Source organism: Sapajus apella, unplaced genomic scaffold (genome assembly GCF_009761245.1).
Source record: "Sapajus apella isolate SASKATOON/1434 unplaced genomic scaffold, GSC_monkey_1.0 scaffold100, whole genome shotgun sequence".
Taxonomy (NCBI): Eukaryota; Metazoa; Chordata; class Mammalia; order Primates; family Cebidae; genus Sapajus; species Sapajus apella.
This window is the reverse complement of record NW_022437040.1, coordinates 5,263,569-5,287,600: the sequence shown is the minus strand read 5'-3', so window position 1 is coordinate 5,287,600 and position 24,032 is coordinate 5,263,569. Positions and strand designations below refer to the sequence as shown.

The 24,032-nt window shown below is 44.0% G+C and overlaps 1 protein-coding gene across 1 annotated transcript in view; it reads right to left on the bottom strand.

Annotated features, from left to right (window-relative positions):
- The window catches only part of IL2RA (interleukin 2 receptor subunit alpha), a 53,115-nt gene extending 29,714 nt beyond the window's left edge, over window positions 1-23,401 (bottom strand). Inside the window, exon 1 of the mRNA XM_032258190.1 lies at window positions 22,245-23,401. Coding sequence (XP_032114081.1) covers window positions 22,245-22,308 — 64 coding nt within the window. The 5' untranslated portion in view covers window positions 22,309-23,401. The remainder of the gene's footprint in view (window positions 1-22,244) is intronic.
- Window positions 23,402-24,032: the final 631 nt, after the last annotated feature.

Genomic DNA, 24,032 nt, shown 5'->3' with positions numbered 1-24,032 from the left:
ACCCTTGCACACATCTCTTCTCTCCGCCGACTTTTGATATCTTTTGTGGTTCCATACAAATGTTAGTAGTTTTTTTCCATTTCTGTGAAGAATGTCATTGGCATTTTGATAGGAATTCCATTGACTCTGTAGATTGCGTTGGATAGTAGGGTCATTTTGATAATATTAATTCTTCCAATTTATGAATATAGGATGTCTTTCCATTTTGTGTGTGTTCTGTTCAGTTTCATTCATCCAGTGTTTTGTGGTTTTCCCTCCTGGGTTAAATTTATTCATAGGTATTTTATTTTTTTGTAGCCCTTGTAAACAAAGTGATTTTCTTGATTGCTTTTTCAGCCAGTGTGTTCTCCTTTCTATTGACTTTCAGGACTTGACTACAGTCCTCCTAGCTGCTCACCTGCTGTGGCAAGAGCATCCTATCATTTCGCTCTTCCTTTCCTCTCTCTGTCTCTCCAACATATCTCTAAAATGCCATCAAATCAAGCATCCTCAAGCACAGAACTGACTGACCAGTGGCCTAATAAATGGCTTGGAGATAAAATCTGATGTGTCCTCCACCTTTGTGATTTATCTCTGATAACATCAACAAAAAGAAGAAGCCTCCCTTTGCTCCCTTTTGTCCAGCAAGTGGGTTTTCTAACATGGAATAAGCTCTTGTTGAGATGGAGTGAATGTATTTCATTGCTTTACTTTGGGCATCGAGCTGCCAATCAAATAGCAGATGACAGATTCCTCAAGCCATTAACCAGTCATGGAACCATAGAAGCTTCTCAGGCACCCCAAGCCATTTCGTTTTACCGTGCTGATATGTCCTATTAGGCCTCTTGACATAGTACCCCTGCCCATGAGCTGGGCAACAGAAGGAATGCTGCTCTTAGCTGTAAAGGGCCTGAAAGGTGGGTTGGCATTCATCTGGCAGGTTAGGCACGTCAGGCCATTCTGGCAGAGAATGTGTAAAAGTGCGAAACAGCATCAACATATTGAAGCTACAAGAAACTACAAGTAGAATGTTTTGCTGAAGCATGAATTGTGTGAGGGTATGAAAGATGGACAGATGAGGGTCGGTTGAAATAACACAAGTGAAATTGACATCTGTAAAATGCTCCACAAATTTTGATTGTTGCTACGATGACCTCTTGAGCAGTGTTGTGTTTAGAACCAAATGATAAAATATATAGTTACTTTCTAAGCTGAAAAACAGTATTGAAAATGTTAATTACTTAAAGGTTGATTGTGTCAGATCAAGGAAATAGAGTTTCTTTTGAATTCATATTCTAAGAACTACTTACGAGAACGCTGTATTCAGTTCTTTCCTCTCACCCGTATTCACGTTAATAGATTAAAACAGATTTCAGTCTACGGAAGCATGGTCAATTCTCCGATAGCTGTCAACCAAATTACCGTGGTTGAATATGAATACTTTCAGTCATTTTCGGTTGTTGTTGACTGCCAATATCACCTATTATTTATGTAAACTGTCTTATATACAAATATACTTTTATATATAATTTAAATTTTTTTCTTAGCCATCACTCAATCACACCTGAATTCGTGATATATGGTATTGTCTTAGTTGCTCACTTTGCCTTTTGTCTCTCTTTTCCTAAATCTACATTTTCTTCCCCAAAGACACTCAAAGACTTAGTGTTATCTTTGGGTTTTTCTCATTCGAGTTGACTTTAAAAGAACCCTTGTTATTAGTGATCTGATAAAACTGGTAACACAGATAAGGCACGCACAGTTGTTGGAAACGAGAAGACAAAAAGAATCATTCTATGTGAGGAATTTAATTACGTACTTAGAAAAGCCAAGACGGCTAAAGTATTAGAACTATTAGGAGTTTAACAAGGTGGCCAGATAGAAAATCCATTTATAAAATTCAACATTTTTTATATATCAGCAATAACCGATCCAAAAATATAATGGAAAATGATATTTGTTAACAGTTGCCAATCCTTAGTTGCCAGAAATGTGCTAAGTTCTGAACAGAAGCTCCTAGAACTGGGAGAGATGTTCATTAACTGTGGACTTTTAACATCAAGAGTACTTTGAGAAATTAAAGGATAAGTTAATTCTAAAAGTAGAATTAAAACATATAATACACAAACCTGTAGAAGGAAAAGAGAAAATAAAGGAAACTCAGTTTAATAGAAGCCAAGAAAGGATAAATACAACAGTAAAAGAAAAATAAGGGTTAATAAAATTTCAAAATAAAATAGCACGAATAAGTTCAATTGTAGTGCAATAAATATAAATGAATTAAGCTTGCTTGTAAAAGACAGAGATATTCTGATTGAGGGGGAAATTTTCCCCCAAAGTCCCCTACAAGGTCTATTTTTGTTATTTGGAGAGACATCTTTATAGTGACATGTGAAGGTTGAACTAAAGGGCTGGAAAATATATTGTATGCAGATATTTAGCAACCAAAAGAAAGCTCTATAGCTACAATAACATAGACCAAGAAAGTATTTTCACAGATAAAAATCTGTGGAAGTTATAATAACCTTGAACCTGTACACACTCAACAATACATATTGTTGATAAGGTGGCCAGACATAAGTTAGCTCTGTACCTACAATAACATAAGAAAAACTAGATCAAAAAAGTATTTTCACAAGTAAAAATTATTCTAGAAGTTATGATAATTTTGAACCTGTATACACTCAACAATACATATGGCTGATAAGATGAAGAATTACAAAGAGAAATTAATTCTACAGTCAAACTGGAAAATGTTAACACATTGGCATCTGATTTTAGCAATGTATCAAGAAAAAAAAATCCTGATCAGTCAGAATTTATCCCAGCAATAGTGAATGATTTAATATTAGAAAATCTCTCAATGTATGTACTTTTATGATATAAACGGGGAAAACCCATATGATCATTTTAATAGAGGAACATCTTTAAGAAGAGGAGCATCTAATGATGATGAAAAGAATATCCATTATTGATTAAAAGAAAAAACTTTTAAGATAATAGAAATAAAAGGTATCATGGTAGATGCTGAAATCTTACAGAAAATAACATGTGCATGATACCTTAAAAGCCTTCTATTTAATAGTGGAAACATACAATTCCTGCTTTTGTTCTCTACGGTATTGAACACCCCATTGAATGCAATGGAACAAGCAAAAGAAATCAGAGGAATAAGAAGTGGATAAGAAAAAATTATCATTTATAAATAATAATGCCTACTTAGAAAATCCAAAAATCTATAATCCATAATACAGAAAGAAGACTTACAAATCAGTAAGTAAAAAGCCAACAACCCAATAAAAATAAGGACAAAGGATATGAACAAGGAGGCCACAGAGACGACCAAAAATACATGTGAAAGCATGCTTAATATCACCAGTTATCACTGAAACTTAAGATAGTAATGAGATTTTATTTCATATTATCAGATTGGCAAAAGAATGTTAAAATTTCCCAATGGTAAGTGATGATGAGTAATATATGAGGAATTCAGGATATTTCATAAATTGCTGATGAGGATTGTAGATCAGCATAGCGATTTCAAAGAGAAAAATTTAAATATAGCAGTAAAATGGAAGCTGTCCATGTTCTAGTATCAGTGACCTCACTTCTGGGGATATTCCTAGAGAAATTCTTGCACATGTACACACATTCAAGGCTGTTTATTAGAGCATTGCTTGTAATAGGGAAAAATCAGACACCAACTGTCCATCAAAAGAAGGTTAGATTAATAAACTCTGGCATTATTAACTCTGTATTATCATACCATGTAATAATGTACAGTTAAAAAGAATAATCATCAAGAATGAATCTCAAAAATAGTGTTGAGTGAAGTTGCAAAAAGAAACAGTATATTATATATTTATGTATAAAATATATATGTATATATTATATATGTGTATATTCTGTATATATTTGTATATATTATGTATATTTTATATATAGTATCTATTGTATATCTATAAAATATATACTATATATAGTATAAAATATATACATATATAATATATGTATATATTAAAAAATATATATACATATATAATGTGTGTATATATGTATATATAATATATGTATGTATTATGTATAAAATACATAATATATTTATATATAAAATAAATATATAATATACATAAATATATATACTGTTATATATTTATATTATGTATATTATGTATTATATTTATGTATATTATGTTATATAATGTATACATAATACATAATATATACATATTACATAATATATAAATATATAAAATATACATAATATATATTTTGTATATATATACAGATAATATACATAAATATACATAAAATACATAATATATACAAATATACATTATGTATATATAATGTATAATTGTTATATATATTAAAATTTTATACATAAATATATACTCTTTGCAACTTCAGTTGCAATAACAAATATTATTTATTATTAAAATGTATAATATACTGTTTCTTTTTGCAAGCAAAGTTGCAAAAAGAAACAGTATATTATATATCTATGTATAAAATAAAAAACAAACCAGGAGTGTATATTGCATCAGGAGATACAGCCCAGGTTCAAGAGACCAATTACTGGAGGGGAAGAATGGGATTGTGTTGGACGCAGAGGGAGCTCCACTATATCTACAGCATATATTTGTTCTTGTTTTTGTTTTTTGAGATGGAGTCTTGCCCTGTCACCCAGGCTGGATCTCGGCTCACTGCCAACTTTACCTCTTAGATTCAAGCAATTCTCCTGTCTCAGCCCTGCGAGAAGCTGGGATTACAGGTGCCCACACCGCACCAGGCTAATTTTTGTATTCCTTTGTATTTTTAGTACAGACAGGGTTTCACCATGTTAGTCAGGCTGGTCTTGAACTCCTGACTTCAGGTGATCTGCCCGTCTCAGCCTCCCAAAATGTTGGGATTACAGGTGTTGGGATTACAGGCATGAGCCATCGCACACACAACAGCATGTATTTAAAATAAATGGAAAGACATGAAACAACCAAAATAAACTGTAAACATTTACTGACTCCTGATGGTGGACACGTGATGGCTATATTCATCTTTGTGTTTTTTGTATTGTTTGAAATTTTAATAATCTTAAAATATTTATAGAACAAATAGGTTTTTCTTGCCAACCTCCCAAATGCTGATTCTTTTTTTTTTTTGAGACGGAGTTTCACTCATGTTACCCAGGCTGGAGTGCAATGGCGCGATCTCGGCTCACCGCAACCTCCGCCTCCTGGGTTCAGGCAATTCTCCTGCCTCAGCCTCCTGAGTAGCTGGGATTACAGGCACGCACCACCATGCCCAGCTAATTTTTTGCATTTTTAGTAGAGACGGGGTTTCACTATGTTGACCAGGATGGTCTCGATCTCTTGACCTCGTGATCCACCCGCCTCAGCCTCCCAAAGTGCTGGGATTACAGGCTTGAGCCACCGCGCCCAGCCCAAATGCTGATTCTTTACCAAAGCCTCTTCCAAAGGAAGTGATGAGTTCAGAGCCTTTTCCTTTGTCCATGGATGTGGAAATTTATCAGAGGAAGAAACCCCCTTTCTCCCAACTCAGTGGCAAGGCCACAGCAGGAAAGTCCAACTCCCAATTTTGTTTATTAAGTTAATCATCTGAATCACCTCTCAGTCCTCAGCAGCTGAATTCAACACAATTAAGCCTAGAGTATCTTCCTGGAGTAGCTGGTAGTGATGCAGGACAGGTGAGCCTCAAGGTGGGGCTTAGCCCACAAGGGTTCTTGGCTTTACCCAGGAAGAAATTCAGAGGCAAGCCGGTGGTAGAATAGAAGAAAACAGCTTTATTGAAGTGGCAATGTTACGGTTCTGGCTATGTTACAGCTCCGTGACTGCTTCTGCAGAGCAGGCTACCCCAGAGGCAGAGAGTAGCAGCTCAGGTCAGTTCTGCAGTCATATTTACACCTACTTTTAATTACCTGCAGTTTAAGGGAATTTCTGCAGTTTAAGTTTATGCAGAAATTTCTAGGGAAGGGGTAGTAACTTTCGGGTCCTCTGGTCACTGCTATGGAAAGGGGCAGGAGCGCCTGGGTGTTGCCATGGCAACGGTAAGCCACCATGGCACACTCACGGACGTGTATTATGGAAAGCTGCTTCTGCCCCAGTCCTGTTCTTGCTAGTCCTCAGTTTGGTCCGGTGTCTGAGCCCTGCCTCCAAAAGGCCATGGTAGGTTCTGCATGAGTACTTGGTGTTGGCATTGGCACTAGTGCTGTTACCCATTGATTAGTTCTTTCATTCAAACATTCACCTTCCTTGTTTCTTTTTTTTGTTTTCAAATTTTGACTTATTTATTGAATTAAATAATATGTATAAAATGGCAATCTATATACAGAGCAATTTAATGCATCATAATATATACAATTATCTTTACAAAGTCAGGATGCAAGATTTCATTCAGCAAGCACAAATGTTGAGGGAAATGTGGGAGAAGTAAAGTGCCTGTTTCAGGGCTTGGGGGGATTTAAGGAAGTTGCTGTCATCAAAGAAAAGTTGCCTGATTCCCCAGGGAAGGGAGAAGAAGGTAATGTGCTTCACGGAGGACATCTTGGGGCACTTGGGCACATCCCTGTAGTAATTAGCACAGAAGCATTGTGAGTTATTTGTTCTCTGACCCACAGTTTCTGAGGCCTGGTTGGCTGGGTCAAGTAGTCAGAGTTTCCGCAACCCAAAAATAAGTAGCTCACAGAGTAAGACCGTTTTGGAGAACAACTGTGCCTTACTCAACTTATTAAACCAAACCAAACGAAACAGAAAAAGATGGGGTGTGGGGTGGAGGGATCTAGTTATTTTCTCCTTACTTAGAAGGGAAAAAAGAAGCAGGGAACTAAAAATATCCCTACAAGCAGCTGGGGCTAAACCATCACATTTTGGGACCTCAAATGCGTCCGCAAATGAAATGTTGGGTGCTGGTTATTTTCTAATCCTGGGAGTCTTCTTGGTCGACAACAAGCTTCCGGGCATGAAGGAGTTAACCACAAGCTCACCACAGAATGTCAACCCGATTAAAATTAAAGAGTTATCAGATTTAAAAGGGGGAAGTAGAAACACACTCTTTTTCTTTCTCTGAAATCTAAAAGCAGTTTTTCCTCAAATCTTTAAAACCAATTTCTTGGGACGGAGTCATATTTTTAGTAGAAATATGCTAAATCAGTGACTCCCACCCACAGTCTTTTCTGCAAGGAAAGAGACTTTTCTGAGAAATTGGAGCAAGGAGCTGAGGCAATTTTCAACTCAACGGAATTTCCCCTGAGATTGTAAAGAAAGACAGACTAAGTAAGTATAACTTACTTATAGGTAGAAACTTAAGAGGGAAACAGAAAAGAAGGAAAAAGAAAAAGTCATGAAAAACGATGGCAGCCTCTGAAGTCATGATGCTAAGTGTTTCTCCCGGGAACTGAGGCCCAGATGGACTCAGGTGAGGGCCGGTCTTGTTGACACCAATCCTAATTGTGTCAGGCAGGCCAAGCCCACGTGTCCAGAACCCAGAGCTCCAGTAGGGGTTCCCAGCAGCCAGGCTCACTCTGCCCTGCTCCTCACCCATTTCCCAGGCGGGCCTTCTTGTACCCCTTTTCCTTCCTGCTCTCAAGAATTCACACTCAGTTATACAAGACACGAGCTGCATAAATTGTGTGTTGTTGATAGGTATCATGCCCTTCCATGGAGAATGACAATCCAAATGTGGAAACACAGGGTGAAAACCATGGGAAGCAGGGAGCACTGATTGAGGTTCTGGGGTGCTGGGACCTTCAGATACTGCATGATATGCTCGTCTACTGTGATTTTGCTTAACAAGGGTTCAGTAGAGACAAACAGCATCATGAAAGTATCAAATCCACGTGTTCACAGGTGCTACCCCAGACATCGGGGAAGACAATGACATTTCAGGCACTGCAGGATTGCTGGGGCGGACAGCACAGAGCAGAGAGAAGGTTAAGGTTATAGGTTACATGGTACCAAAAGCCGATGCCTGTGCTCCAGGGACTGGCCTCAGACACAAATGCAACCTCAAGGCTTTTGCTGAGCTCAGATACTCCCGCAATGGGCATTCACACTGGGCTTCTTGGAGAGCTGAATTCCAAGGTGGCCACATTTCCTGAGGACACGGGAACTTAAGATGCAGGCGGGGAGCCTATGTCCTATTGGAAGGTTCAAAGGCTTCCTCAGCACAGTGCTGAGAAGATCCTGCTTTTTACTTGGGTGTAGGACAAGTTGTTACTAAGCCATAGAATGTTAGGACTGAAAGGGGCAAAGACCCTCTCCATCTCTCTGCATGCTTGTATGGAGAGCATGTAGGCATTGTGCAAGGACTCTCAAATCCCTGCACACCCTGTGCATGCCCTAGCCCTGAGGAAGTGCTGGACCCTTGCTGATCTGCGGAAGGTGTAATCAGACCATGTGGACACAGCCAGCCCATAGGACAACCCCCGTGCCAACAGCATTCCATCCCAACCTCACACCATGTGCACACCACCTGATGCTGTTGGGGTCAGGAGTGTGGCCTATGCCACACCCAGAGCGTAGGATGAACATAGAGGAAACACTAGGATGGCGAAGGCCATTTGTCACCTGGGGGCCTCAGAAGCCACAGCACCAGAGGAGAGCTCAGGAGTCAGCCCACTCCAAAGCTCTTCCTGCCCGAAGCATGCACCCTCATCCTGCACTCTGTGCCTCCAGGCCACTGAGAACAAGTCACGTCAGTGAGGCACGACACACTGCATGCCGGCACACAGGAAAGCTCACACACGCAAATGCTCGTGGCTTCCCAGCCACAGATGAAGGAGCTTATTATGAATATGAAGGATAATTAACATTTTATTTTGTTAGACATCACAATTCAGATATAATAAAGTATATAAATATAAATACATCATAAATGAAATATATAAAATACTATATCATATCTTGTGAAATTATATGATAAAATAATAACTATACAACTATATAATAAGCGATTAAGATGTTATATAAAATACTATAGTATACTCATTAATAGAATTAGTATATTATGTAATATAAATATTTAATAAAAGACATCATACAGTACTAGACTATAATAATGTGGTTAAAATGAATACTTAGGCAGTAATTAATTATGAGATGATGTCTTCTTCTCATCTCCATTCTATAGAGGCAGGAACTAAGGCACAGAGAGGCCCAGTGACTTTTCCAGAGCCACACAGCACCTCAGTGGTGGAGCTGGGACTTGGACCCAGACAGCCTGAAGAGCGCATGCTCTTACCCACGAGTGTCTGCCTGTCCTCCCCCCTTTCCATCCTCATGTGCTGGCTGCATCCTGCTCCTGACGTCCCTGTAGACTCTGACCCTCAACTGCCGTTGTCATGTGTCTGTCCTGCATCACAGGACGGCTGTCATGGGAGTCCTGGGGGCAGGTGCTGATGAGTAAGCATGAAGAGGGGTTGCTGGCCTTCAGAGATTTTAGAAGCTGGAGTTGCCAAATATTTAGGCTGGATTAGATGCATGGAGGACAGAAAGGAAGAAATGAGGATTTTGCTCAGATTTCCTGGGCAATGGGGAGGATGGGGTACTATTTATTGAAATAGCAAAGAGAGGAGAAAGAGCAGGTCCGGGAAGGAAGGACAGTTTTGGAAGTGTAGACTGAGCAGCCTGTCAGGCATCCACATAGAAAGGTCTGAGGGAAGGGTCCTTGGCCATGCAGACTAGAAGTCCAACAAGTCACGATTAATGAGCACCTACTCTGCTCTGGTCACTCTTAGCAGGCTAGCTTATGTAGCCTTACAGCACCCAGCAGGGTTTGTGTCATTCCCATTTTATATGAACAGAAGCTGAGGTCCACTAAGGTTAGGAACCGGCCCTCATGGACGCCCATGGAGGTTACTCAGTGGCCCACGGGTTTGCCTTTATGCGTCCCTTCATCTTTACATGAGCCCAGTGCTGTCTCTCCAAAGTACAAGTATGAGACCCCTCTAGGATGCTCTGTTCCTTCCAGGACAGTTTAAATCCAGTGACATGACGAGGCTCCAAGACACAGCTCATGCCCAGCTTCAGAATCCCCACTTCTACCATGTGCCTGAGCTCTCCTGCCTTGCATGGCTCTTGGAGCTCACCACGTGTTTTGTCTTGGGCCTTGCTCATTGTATTAGTCGGGGTTCCCCAGAGAAACAAAACCAGTAGGATGTATGTAGATAAATGAGAGAACATTTATAATGGGAACTGGCTCACTCAATTATGGAGGCTGAGAAGTCCCACAAGATGCCAGCTGGAGCTGGATGACTAGGAAAGCTGGTGGTGTGGCTCAGTCTAAGACTGAAGGCCTGAGGACCAGCGTGCCCACTGCTGTAAGTCCCAGAGTCCAAAAGCTGGAGAACCAGGAGTGCCATTGTCCACGAGCAGGAGAAGACGGGTGTCCCAGCTTGAACAGAGAGAATGCAACCTTCCTCTACCTTCTTGTTCTATTCTGGCCCTCTGTGGTTGGATGATCTTTACCACACTGGTGAGGGTGATTTTCTTCATTCAGTCTACCAACACAAAATGTACCCAGCTGGTTTGATTCAAATGCCAGTGTCTCCTGGAAACACCCTCACAGACACACCCAGAGAGAAGGTTTTGCCAGCTCTCTGGGCGTCCCTTAGCCCAGGCAAGATGACACATTACAAGGAACCATCATGCTCATCCACACTTCCTCATGTGTTTCTACCTTCTTAACTGCTGCTTGCCGTGAAGGTCTCCCATTGGCTGCCATCTTTCTCTAGGAAGCCTCTGGGACCCTTCCCCTGCTGGGCTTTGTGGCATTTCTCTGCAGTCCCAGACTTTGCTCCCTTTTGTTTATACAGCACTCACCATACTGTATCTGCCTCACTCCCACCACCTTCCTAGCCGCACAGAATGGCATGCCAAGGCTTCCATAAAGGAAAGTAGAAATTCACAAGTCCGAGCTAGAGTTTGAATTCAAGCCTGCCAACTTTCCAAATTCGTAAGACTTTTCCATTCTCTCAAGATACTTTTCTGGTTGGGAAAAATTCCGGTAGGCAGACGAGACAGGGAGGATTATGGAGGCGGAATGTTCCCGGCACTCCAGCTTTGAAATCACAAACGAGGAGTTTCCCTTCGAAGGACAGGAGGAGACCTGCTGGCCAAGGCATGCTATGTGCTGAGGGAACAGCCTTGGCTGGAGAGCATATTGTGTGCCTGGCAGAGGAGGTGGCAAAGTACTCCCGAGGCAATGGAAATGACTGGAGCTCTTGCAGCAGCAAGGGCACCCTGAGAGGTGCTTTCAGGGGAGACTAACTTGGGGATGAATCACAGGGTGGCTGAAAACCAGAGCCTCAGAGCCTGCCTAGGAAGCTCAGGAGACTAATCTGTGCCTGTTGACAGCTTGCTTCCTGTGTCGGGCCTGAGCCTATGGATTCTGCTCAGATCCACTGACTCCTTGCTTTCTTGGGAGAGGGAATTGCTGCCTCATGGTCTCAGTTTCCTCATCTGTAAAATGGGAATGGTAGCTCGGAGTGGTGGCTCACACCTGTAATCCCAGCACTTTGGGAGCCTAAGGCTGGTGTCACTTGAGGTCAGGAGTTTGAGACCAGCCTGGCCAACATGGTGAAACCCCGTCTCTGCTAAAAACACAAAAATTAGTCAGGCGTGGTTTCAGGTGCCTGTAATCCCAGCTACTTGGGAGGCCGAGGCAGGAGGAATTGCTTGAACCTGTGAGGCGGAGCTGAAATTGAGTCACTGCACTCCAGCCTGGGCGACAGAGCAAGACTGTCTCAATAAAAAGTGTGTGGGGGGGGGGCGGGGGGGAAATGGTGCTAACACTCCCCATCTCCTAGGGGGTTGTGAGGAAGCTGTGAGATCACAGAGGCAGGGCGCGCAGCTCAGCCTGCTGGCCTGGGGCCCTCCAGAGCTGGGATCCCCCGGCAGGAGGAAGAGGAGGACGGGGCCCTGGCTGCAGGGCCTCTGCACTGGACCGAAGGCGGGGCCGGAGAAGTGGAGCTTGAGAGACGCTGGGAGAGGGAAAGTGGGTGAAAGGCAGTGAAAGCCCGAAGTGCAGTAAACCAGGGATCGACACCCAGAGCCGAAGGGCTCACCCTGCGATCTCAGCACCCCTGGGCGTCGCCGGCACGAAGTCTGGAGAAACGGCCTTTTATTCTCGACCCCTCTCCCCTGCTTTTTTTTTTTTTTTAAGATATCTGTTTTGCTTTCCACTTAAAATAAGGAGTTTTCTCCTTTACAAAAGTTCTTTTGTTCTAAATCAGGCTCTAAACAGATGTGCCGCCACAAGGGCCGGAAGCAGAGACCACACCGGTGCTCAGCTGGGTTGCAGGCTCTGCTGGGGAAGCCACCAGGCCGGTCCCCAGCCAGCGAGATGTCACGCATGCAGCCGGGTGTCATCCCCAAAACTCCCGGGAAACTCTCGGGGCGCCGGGGCAGGAAGAGGCTGACGTCAACTTCAACTCCGGGGACTTCAAACAAAACTTTTAGAATGATTCCTTTGCTCTTTACTTGGTAATGTCATAAACTGATCTTTCTGTGAAAAGATGGGCCAGTTTGCTTCAAAGGGCTCATTTCATGAGGAAAATACACACACACACACACACACACACACACACACACCTCTTTTCCTTTTTTTTTTGAGATGGAGTTTTGCTCTGTCACCCAGGCTGGAGTGCAGTGGCGGATCTTGGCTCAATGCAACCTCTGCCTTCAGGTTCAAGCAATTCTCCTGCCTCAGCCCCACCAAAAGCTGGGATTACAGGCTCCTGCACCATGTCGGGCTAATGTTTGTATTTTTAGTAGAAATGGGGTTTCACCATGTTGGCCAGGCTGGTCTCAGACTCCTGACCTCAGGTGATCTGCCCACCTCAGCTTCCCAAAGTGCTGGGATTACAGCATGAGCCACCACACCCGGCTATATATGTATGTTTCTCTACCTCTCTCTCTCTCTCTCTCTCTCTCTCTCTCTCTGTATATGTATTTTTAAAGAAACATTGCTGCTTTGCTATAAAGTACATGATAATGTAAACTGGACGAATATGATTCCTTCCTCCCTTCCTTGGAGAGGTCACAGACTTTAGGATAGGAGAATGGTTCACAGGTATGTGTGTGGGGCAGGTGGTCAGAGCTGTCTATTTTTAAAGGTGCTTCTAGAATCCTTGGGGAATGTGGGCACTAGCAAACAGCTTGTTATTAAAGGAATTGCAATACTCCCACTTGAAATGTTCCCATTTTCTCCGTAAAGGAATTTCTTGAGCAAAGGGAAACTGTACATCCTCTGTCTACATTAAGTTCAAAATGAGTGGTGTTTGGCTTTAATAATTTTAGTAGCTGATGACAAAACAGTGCTCTCTGCTGTCCTCTCTGTGCCTACCGTGATGTGAATGAGGCGGTCCTGATGTGAGCTGCGCTGGTTTTGCGGGGGATGAACATCGATCTGTGTGTTCCATCGACTCCTTCTTTAAACTTCTATCTCAGCACTTAGCCTGTGTCATAATTGTCTGTGCAGAGGTCAAGGACGGGCTCTTACTCATCTCTGTGTCTCAAACCCTGTGCCTGACACACAGCAGTTGCTCAACGAACACTTGCTGAATGAATGAATGCACAAAGGAATCAACAAACCTATGACAGGGAAGTCCTGCCACTCAAGAAGTCATTTCCCGTCACCCTGATTTCCCCCCTTCCTCCTGTACCCCCAGCCATCTGCTACCCCTACTGCTGTAGCAGCTTCTCTCGGAAAACCTTCTCGGGAGAAAACGTGCCCCCCCTCATGCCTCAGAGGCACACACCTATCCTTGCCTTTGTTTTTTTATAGCTGAGAGTACAGAAAGCAGCGGCTTCTGAAGGAGGTATCTATTTTGGTCCCAAACAGAAAAGAGTGGGTGATTCTGTGGGCAGAGGTGGCAATTCCTGAAGGTGGTGTGGTGACTCACACCTGGAGGTGCTCAGAATTTCCTCTGTTTTGGGGCTGCTGGGGCAGGTGTGACAGTGCCACTTTCTCTAAAGATGCTCCACACTGCTCTGGAGGTAGAAGGATGGCTGCAGGGAACAGCAGGACCTGGAGAACCCAGACCCCAAGGACCAGATGGGCCCCAAACTGTCCTGCAGGAGGCTGGCTGCTCCAGCAGCTTGAAGAGTGCCACGCAGCTCTGTGGGTGCCACGCAGCTCTGTGGGTGCTGCCTCACTCAACATACCTGGGGCTGGAGGAGCAGTGGCATTACTCAGAGCCTATTACTTCGGCTTTGTCAAAACCAAAAATCACTCCCCTGCTCACATGGCACCCTTGTGTTTTGACCTTTAGCAGGAGGAAAGAAGACAGGTTCTAGAATGAGACCGCCTGCTTCCGATCCTAGCCCCTTCCTCACAGGGCTATATCGGGCAACCTATTTAACCTCTGTAAGCCTCAGATTGCCAGGCCTCAGTTTGCCAGGCATAAAACAGGGAAAATCATATGACCTACTTTATTTTGAGAATTAACCAAAGTAGTACTATGTCTTAACATAACACCCGAAAGATCACTTTTAGACAATGGGTATTCACTGCCGCGGTTCTAGCTAGTATCCAGAGGTTTTCTGGAACAAAGCTTAAAGCAAATAAGCCTGAGGAAAAAAATAGGTAACAGTATCAGAGTTGGTGCAGGCCGGCCCTAACCAGCCATCCGTTTCCTGGTCCACAGCTTTCCTCACCTCCCTTTCCTACCAAAGGAAATCAGGGGCTGTTGGCGACGGTTCTATCTTCCACACTCTTTAGGATAAAGAAACTGATGGCTTCCATACAACTTCCTTATTTAAAATTAATTATCATTTTACAAAATAGAAGTGGGGTCTCACTATGTTGCCCAGGCTGGTCTCAAACTCCTGGGCTCAAGGGATCCTCCCCTGTCGGCCCCCCACAGCGTTGGGATTATAGGCATGAGCCACTGCGCCCGGCTGCAGCTTCCTTCTTATCCGTTTAAAACACTGCTCTTTCTTCTTCTTTTGGGAAAAATGACTCAATTGCTGCGAGTCCAATTGCACCAGCTCATTCCTGCACTATGTGCAGCATGGGAGGAAAAAGCCTGGGACAGGCAGGGACGTGGGCCAGGAGCTCGTCCGGCCACACCTTCCACCAGGGGCAGGCCCCTCCACTGGCACAGGATGTGAATACTTCCGATCCGTATCTTGCCCGTTCCTCTTCCTCCTAGCACAGTGACCTTCCAGTCAACCCCACCCGTGCCACCCACACACTTTGTTGCCTTGGAGTTTCCTGCCACCTGAAGCCCTCCTGTGTGCAGGATGCCTGGATCTGGCTCAAGGGCTGCAGGCAGAGCTGCTGGTCAAAAGCCGCTTGGGAACTGGTTGGGGGTGGGATTGGGGGAGTGGGCTGTCAGGACCGAAGCACTGGGAATCCAGCCTTGCGGTGTGCACATGGCTGGGGCTGGGTCAGGGAAAAATGTGGAGTTAGGGAAACGAGACCCAGGACTTCTTTGGCTGCCATCCAGGGTCATGTGGTGCTGGCCATAGTGATCACTGGCCCATTGCACCAAGGACATCTGCTGGGGGCCAATGACACCTGCAGTGACTGCAGGTTGAAGCAAGGTGGGAAGCACTCACATGCTGTCTGTCTGAGCAAAAGTATTCATTTTTGTCTGAGAATCTTTAGTCGCCTGAGACTCATTTGGCTTGGCACACACCCCAAACCGCATGTATGTTGAAACATGGCTCATTGTGTAGTTGTCCTGACAAGCACCTCATCTCACTAACTGGTCAGGTCACTACTCGTGGAACATGGTCCAGGTATATGACTCCAGCAAAACCATAGAAAACACCATCCTCCAGCCCTTCTCCTGACATTCAGAACCACCCTTCAGGGCCAGGAGGTCCCAGGCCACCTTCTCTGAGAACTTTTCTTTCTAGTTCTCCAGGTAGCATGTTGCTCCCCCTGTTCTGATCATTCATGGCATTCTTTGCAGTATTTGATCTTTCCCAGGTTGGTTTTCCCTTTTTCTGATTTTTTTTTAAGATCCTCCTGCCTTGGCCTCCCGAAGTGCGGGGATTACAGGCATGAGCTATCACGCTCAGCCTATTTTCTCATTTCAATCACAAGTTCTGTGTGGTTAGAAGCAATGCATATTTCTTCTCTGACATGATAGCCTTGTTACTCAAAATGGGGTTCGTGCACCAATAACATAGGCCTCACGTGGAATCTGTTTTCACCAGAATCTTAGGTGCTAACCCCAGACCTCCTGAGTCAGAATTTGCTTCACGGCAAGATCCCTGGATGATCTCTAAATGCACTAAAGGTTGAGAAGTACTGCCTGAGCACACCTGTTCCCAGTGAATAGAAATGAGATAATTGAATCAAACCAACCATGGAAATCGTTATTCGACTTTCTAATTTGGTAAGTTTCAGTCCTGAGTGCAACTTGGAAGCATTCAAGGAACTGGAAGAGAAGGAATTGTGACGTTCGCTTCTGTTCTGCAGAGAGTCTGCTTAATTTGTCTTAATTAGTCTTGGACGTCACTTTTTAAAGCCTCCCGGATGCACACTCTAATGTACAGCTGGTGTTTTGGACCATTACCCTCCACACATTTCCCAGTGGGAACTGTTTTCTTTTTGACAGAAGCAAACCCCAGAGCCACCTTGAGATCAGTCAAAAAACTGAATAATCTTAGAGTGGAAAATACCTAAAATTTCCAGAGACGATTATATTATTGTTTTCCCCTAAATGAGTGAGTTACTTGAGAATACGGCGGAGGATTCAGTGGGGGATATCGGCAAACACTGTTGGCTTACTTAGGGATGGGAGCCACTCGGCAGGTGTTTCGTTTCCCATGTTAAACCGTGAGCACAAGAGGACAAGAGCTGGAAACTTCCTCTCTGTAATCCTCATGCATGAATGGCTGGATGAAGAAATACCACTGAGAATCCAGGTAAGGATGTGCGGGGAATATTAAGCTGAAATTTAAGAGGGCTGGGTTCTAGTTCAGCTTCTGTGTGAACTCTTTCAGTGAAGAAGGTCTTAAAGCTTTTAGAGGTTATCAACTGAATTAAGATCTCTTTTCAGCTGGGCACAGTGGCTCACACCTGTAATCCCAGCACTTTGGGAGGCCCAGGCAGGCAGATGGCTTGAGGTTCAGAGTGTAAGACCAGCCTCGGCAACATAGCAAAACCCTATCTCTACTAGAATTGCAAAAACGAGCCAGGTGTGGTGGTGCTCACTTGTATCCCAGCTACTCAGGAGGCAAAGGCAGGAGAATCACTTGAATCCAGGAGGTAAAGTTTGCAGTGAGCTGAGATAGCACCACCGAACTCCAGCTTGGGCGACAGAGTGAGCCTCTGTCCAAAAAACAAAACAAAACAAAGATTCTCTTTTCTCTTCTCCCAGGAGAAGGCCTGGGATAGAGAAAAGAGACAGATTCCCACTCGTGTAAAAGTTCTCCCGTGGGAGACAAGGATATTGTTTAAGAGGAAAAATTCCTACACAAGCAAACGAACAGCAGAAGACCCATCCTCCCTGTGCAGGGCGGGAGCACAGTGGACCACCTGCTGCTCCTTAGGCACTGGTGTGTCTTGGCTCACAGGAGCCCCTCTTCCTGGAACTGATTGAAATTGATTGGTCCCTTGGGGCTCCCTTCCCATGTCACCCTCATGAAGCCTTCTCTGATAGCCCCACACTCGGTAGATCTTACCATATATGACTTGTGTTACTATTTCGATGCCTTTCTCCTCCTCACCAGCTTATGACTCTCTCAAGGATCAGGAGTATGTCTTGCTCATTTTTACATGTCCTATGGTATTGAAAAGGAGCATAAGCGGTACTGGATAGATGTTGAGAATTGAGTTAGTGGAGTTTTTGCCTTGACACCTGCAACTGCAGCGATTACAGAAGCAGCGGGTCACGCTTGGGTGCAGGGCAGTACCTCTTCAGAGCTGGGAATAACCCGCGGTGAGGCATCAGGCCTGGGTGCATTGACACACGAAGGTCACTCAACCATGACTCTGCCAGTATGTCTTCATTTGGGAAACTTTTTCATCCAAAATCTCCCCAGCTTGAAAATGCCTTTTAAGCAGAGCTTATTTGATTTCCTTTCCGGAATCCTTGACATAGAGTGATGGAGCTGGAAGGGAGTTTTAACATCCCGGGGTCGACCTCCTCATTTTACAGAAGGAAATCTGTCAAACACTCACACCCTCACCATGTCTTCTCAGTGCATTGGCCCACTTTCTGCTTCCTACCAGGTTTACTTTCCTGCTGATTCTATTCCCCGTGACCTCGGGCAACATGCCTCATTTCCTGAGGGAATTCTCTGTTTATCTGTAAAGTTTCTGCTCATTCTGGGGCAAGAAGAGGAGCGGGGGAGGAGCGGGGAAGGAGCGTGAACAGCTGCCATGTTGAGGGACTGCCTGCCTTGATGGTGTCCATAGCTAGCAGAGGAATGACCCCAACAAGTAATCACAAAGAGGGTTGGGCATGGTGGCTCACGCCTGTAATCCCAGCACTTTGAGAGGCCGAGGTGGGGAGATTACCTGAGGTCAGGAGATCAAGACCAGCCTGACCAACATGGTAAAACCCCAACTCTACTAGAAATACAAAAATTAGCCAGGCGTGGTAGCGCACGCCTGTAATCCCAGCTGCTCACGGAGGCTGAGGCAGGAGAATCACTTGAACCCAGGATGCAGAGGTTGCAGTGAGCCAAGATCTTACCACTGCACTCCAGCCTGGGTGACAGAGTGAGACCCTGTTTCAAAAAAAAAAAAAAATTACAAAGAGGTATAAAGAATACCCAAGGCTTTACACAAAAATCAGTCTAGGAACATTTCTCTGAGGTCAGTGGGATGGAGTAACGGAGTTGCAGAGTCCGCCAACCTCTCTCTGTTAGCACCTCTAACTGACGCATTCGTGAAGCTCATTCTTTTGGTGTAGAATTGTGAAGTCAACTTTTTTCTTTGTCAAGTCTCACATCTAAAATGAAGGCTACACACAGGTGATTTACCAAACTGCCTATTTAAGGAAAGTAGCAACTGTTTTTTGGAAAGTAGCAACTGTTTTATGAAGTGCCCCAGTGGTCAGGAAACCCTACAGCTTCCAGGCATGTCGTGAAGATGAATGAGGTAACCGTGGCAATAATACTTTGGGACCTCAAGAAGTTGAAAGAGTAAATGTGAAGGGCTGAACATTTTGTGTTTGGCTGACAAAGGTGAAGATGGGAAATTCCATTGTGGGCAGTTGTCTTTACAAGAAGGGATAATTACACAAACACATCATCTCAATGGGTTTCCGCACTGTTTTTTTTTTAATATTTTCAAGCCTAGAGGATAAAGATTTGATCACAGAATTCCTAGAATGAAAGAAAGATGATCAAGAGACACATAAGCTCTCAGAATTTCCACAGTTCTGAGAAAGGTGCCTTCAATAACGTGCCATACTGGTAACAGCAGGAGAATTCTCTTTCTGACCACATCCCAGGACCCAGTAATATAGAGACTAAAAACACTCAAGTTGACTAACACGTCCTCATAAACCCTCGCCACGTTAAATAGTGGCTTTGGAAATTTTCAGAATGAAAATCTGCCCTTATGAATCAGCTAGAAATTGCATCTGTTGACAGTGTGATTTCATTAGAGGACTCTCACCCTGAGGAATAAAAAGACTGGTTTGCTTCAACACTGAGTTCTTAGAGAAAGAAGGTCTCTGATGAGATGGTTTCCTACCCTGGAGTGATGCCTGAAAATTCCTGTTGATAACAGAAACTACCCATGTCCTTGTCTTTGGCCGCTGGGTCCTCATTTGCCTCATGATTGGACAATTTTGAGAGCCTCATGACCTGTCACTGTGCACCTGATCTCTCCACCCCATGCCAGTGTCATCTCCATGAGGCTCTGATCCCTGTTTGCAGTGAACAGAAACAACGATCCAGGGAGACCAGGTTCAAACCCTGGCACTGTCACTGCCTGTGCGAATCTGAGTTTTGGGTTTTTCTTCATCTAGGGGATCATGACGTCCATGCTGCAAAGTGACTGTGAAGATTACAATGGGACACATATCTGGCACATAGGAGGTACTTTATCAATTATAATTTTCAATTTTCTTGTAGTTCCGTATTACCTAATAAGTGAAGTTAAGAAGTTATAACTAGGAGAATTCTCTTTCTGACCACATCCCAGGGCTCAGTAATACAGATACTAAAAATGCCCAATGTCTTAGATGATTTGTTTGACCTCATCCTAACTTTCCAGTTTCAATTCCCCACATCCCCATCCTCCCTGTCCAGGGCAGAAGCACCGTGGAGCACCTGCTGCTCCCTAAAGCACTGCTGTGTCTTGGCTCATAAGGGTCTCTCTCCCTGGAATCTCACTGATGGAAATGCACTGGTCCCTTGGATCCCCCATTACATGTGACCTCAGGAAGCCTTCTCTGGTAGCCCCCCACTCCGTAGATCTCACCACCCTCTAACTGGTATTACTATTATTATGTCCAGGCTTTTCTCCTCCTCGCCAGGTGATGAATTGCTTAAGGGTAGGGACTATGTCTTACTCATTTTTGTATTTCCTACAGTGTTGAGGGGCATACAGGGTACGGACAGATGTTGAGAATGGAGTGAAAGAAAGGGGAACTCTACTTCCCCTGCCCCCACCAAGACCATTCAGACCCCTGGATAAGTCACCAGTGGCTGGAAATAACACAAGTTTACTTGAAATGTGTTTCCCAGAGGCAGAACATGACTAATTGTAAAGATTTTGCTGTTCTGGCTTGGATTGACTTAGCGAAGACACTGTGGAGGTAGAAATCACATTAAAAACCTTCCTGAAAGTATGGCCTCTTTATAAGAATGACACGATGGACTCTGAGGACTCGGGAAAGAGTGGGAGGGGTGAGGGATAAGAGGCCACACATTGGGTACAGCGCACATGCTCAGGTGATGGGTGCACCAAAATCTCACAAATCCCCACTAAAGAACTTATTCATGTAACCAAACACCACCTGTCCTCCAAAAACCTATTGAAATAAAACATATATAATAAATACATAAAATGCCCTCTTTAAAGACATTGCTACCTCTGGGCCAGCACACAGCGCAGCATGACTTGGCCACTTCCCCTGAACAAGCGAGCAGACGCCTCAAAGGCATCATCGTCTTTCACTTCTGAATAGATTATTTCCACAGCTGGTTAGCATTCTACTTCTTGCCATTATGAACCTTCAAAAAAATTTATAAACTTTCATATCTGTCTTCCTGAGTAAACAAAGGGAAGACATTATTAGAAAATTCACACTCAATTAGGAAGAGTGGTTTGAGGTAGAAGTTGGTGGTTTTTTATTTCTTTTAAAAAAAAATCTCGGCCAGGCACAGTGGTTCGTGAACTCTGGGAGGCCAAGACGAGTGGATCACTTGAGCCCAGGAGTTCAAGACCAGCTTGGGCAACATGGCAAAACCCCATCTCTACAAAAAAATCAATTAGCCAGGTGTGGTGGCATGTGCCTGTAGTCCCAGCTGCTCAGGAGGCTGAGGTGGGAGGACCACTAAGCCTGGGAGGCAGAGGTTGCACTGAGCCAATGTCATGCCACTGCACTCCAGTCTGGGTGACAAAGACCATGTCTCAAAAAAAAAAAATCTTTGAGAAAACCCATTTGAAAGAAGGAATGAAATTTAAAATTTGCATATATAAACACATATACATATACATATCATATGTATACATAGGAATATGAGAAGTAGTCATATTCTAAAGGTGAGTATGCATATTTGAAAAAATTTCTGTAAAGTTTCACTTGTAAGGAAATTCCTAGGTATTAGTTCCTGTGGCAGTAAAGCAAGGCATACATCCTTGAAGCTAAACTTTTCTGAGATCATAAATTATCCCAGTATTTGATATATGAGCACTGATGTCTCCAGCAGATTAACCTGAACTTAAAGAGCTTCCTGATAGCCTCTTAGCTGACGCATGGAGTGCAGAGAATAAAAGGAAATTCATTGAAGAATAAAAGATAACTTTTAGAGGAACCTGCTCATCAGGGCCCTGGTAACATCCCAATATCATGTCACACTATTTGTCCCAGAATTAATTGTCAGGGACTGTGAGTGACGGGAGAACCTAATGCTATTTCAGGCTGTCTTGACAGACCTAGGAATACGGAGGCATAAACCGGGGTCCCTGTGGGTCACGGGCAAGAGGTGGAACCCAAGATTCAACTCCCTTCTCGGAACCATCTACCTGGGGCTCCGTCTGGTTCTGTGGCTGGGAGAAGGATGCCCGTCAGCCTTCCCGGAATTCCGGGGGCACCCACAGGCCCTTACCTGCCTGGCAGCTGGGCACCATGATGAACATGAGCAGTCCCCACATCAGCAGGTGTGAATCCATCTTCCTGGCCCTTGGGAGCAGCCGGGGCAGTCAAGAGGAGGCCTTTCTCTGCAGAAGGCCCAGTTGCGGTCAGCCTTTTCTTGGCATCGTGCTGGGCGGATGTGGGATGGGAAGATCAGTCCGCCTGGACTGTCACCCCTGTGGGCCCATCAGGTATCTATCGGAGTCAGGAGCTGCTCTCTTTAAGTATTGGGCTGGTGCGTTCAGCCAGGAAACTGCCTCGCACTCTATTCTCTCATCTCAAATATAGGAAGTGTTTTTTTCTTTTTTTTTTTTTTTGATGACAATATAGTTTGCGGTAATATTTAAAAGGTTTTTTTCAAGTTCAATTGCTGGAGGTGTGAGCTGGGTTTGATGAGCAGGATCAAGCTTCATTTATGAATCCTTTCTTCAGCTACGCCCACAAAAGGAGAGGGAGATTCCCCTGCCGTTGAAGGTAGGGTGAGCAAGCACTTCTTGGCAGTGGTCTCGCCCAGCACTTTGCAAATTGAGTCCTCCCCCAGGGTTACAGCTTCCTGGGGAGTCAGCAGGGGTCACCTGGGATGAAGGAGCAAAGCCCTGTCAAGATCCTGGTCAGGCAGCCTCCAATATTCAAATAATGGAGAAGGATGCAGCAAACCGATGAATCCTGAGAATTCATAAATAATCCCCCATGACTTACAATCTGTGAACTATAAACGAGCCATTTCACTACGGTGTCCTGGGCTCCTGAAAGTGCACTGTCATTTTATAAGTTGTTTTGCTTCCAGATTTGTCTTTCTCTTAAAGGATCATGCGAAAAGTGGGCTTTGGTTTTAAACTTTGGATTTTTGTAAAATTCAGTCTTGTTTATTTATGACTCGAGTGCTCCTCTGATCATTGTGAAATGGTTGACTGTTTTGCTCCCTGGAAGTTTGTCTCAGACTTAAAGCCTTTGGATAGTTAGAGGAAAACACAGTTGTTTAAATACTAGACATCAAGCACAGATATTAACAAAAAGAAAATCATCCAGGCAAGCAAAGGAATTCATGCTTCCAAAATGCATCACATCGGCTGGGCCTGGTGGCTCATGCCTGTAATCCCAGCACTTTGGGAGGCCAAGGTGAGTGGATCACCTGAGGTTTGGCGTTTGAGACCAGCCTGGCAGACATGGTGAAACCCCGGTCTCTATTTTAAAAAAATACAGAAATTAGCCAGGTGCAGTAGAACACACCTACAATCCCAGCACTTTGGGAGGCCAAGGCAGGTGGATCACTTGAGGTCAGGAGTTTGAGACCAGCAAAGGACATGATCTCATTCCTTTTTATGGCTGCGTAGTATTCCATGGTGTATATGTACCACATCTTTTTCATCTAGTCTATCATTGATGGGCATTTCAGTTGGTTCCATGACTTTGCTATTGTTAACAGTGCTGCAAGAAACATATGGGTGCATGTGACTTTATAGTAGAATGATTTCTATTCCTTTGGGTATATAGCCAGTAATGGGATTGCTGGGTCAAATGGTATTTCTGATTCTAGATGCTTGAAAAATGTCCATACTGTCTTCCGCAATGGTAAAAACTCTTTTATTATCCTTAGAAAAAATGCACATCAGCACACACCCTGGATAAATCTGTAGGAAGTTTCAGGATGGGCACTCTGTTTTGTTTTACTTTGTTTTGTTTGAGACAGGGTTTCTGCAGTGCAGTGTTGCGATCTCAGCTCACTGCAGCCTCTAGCTTCTTGACTCAAATGATCCTCCCA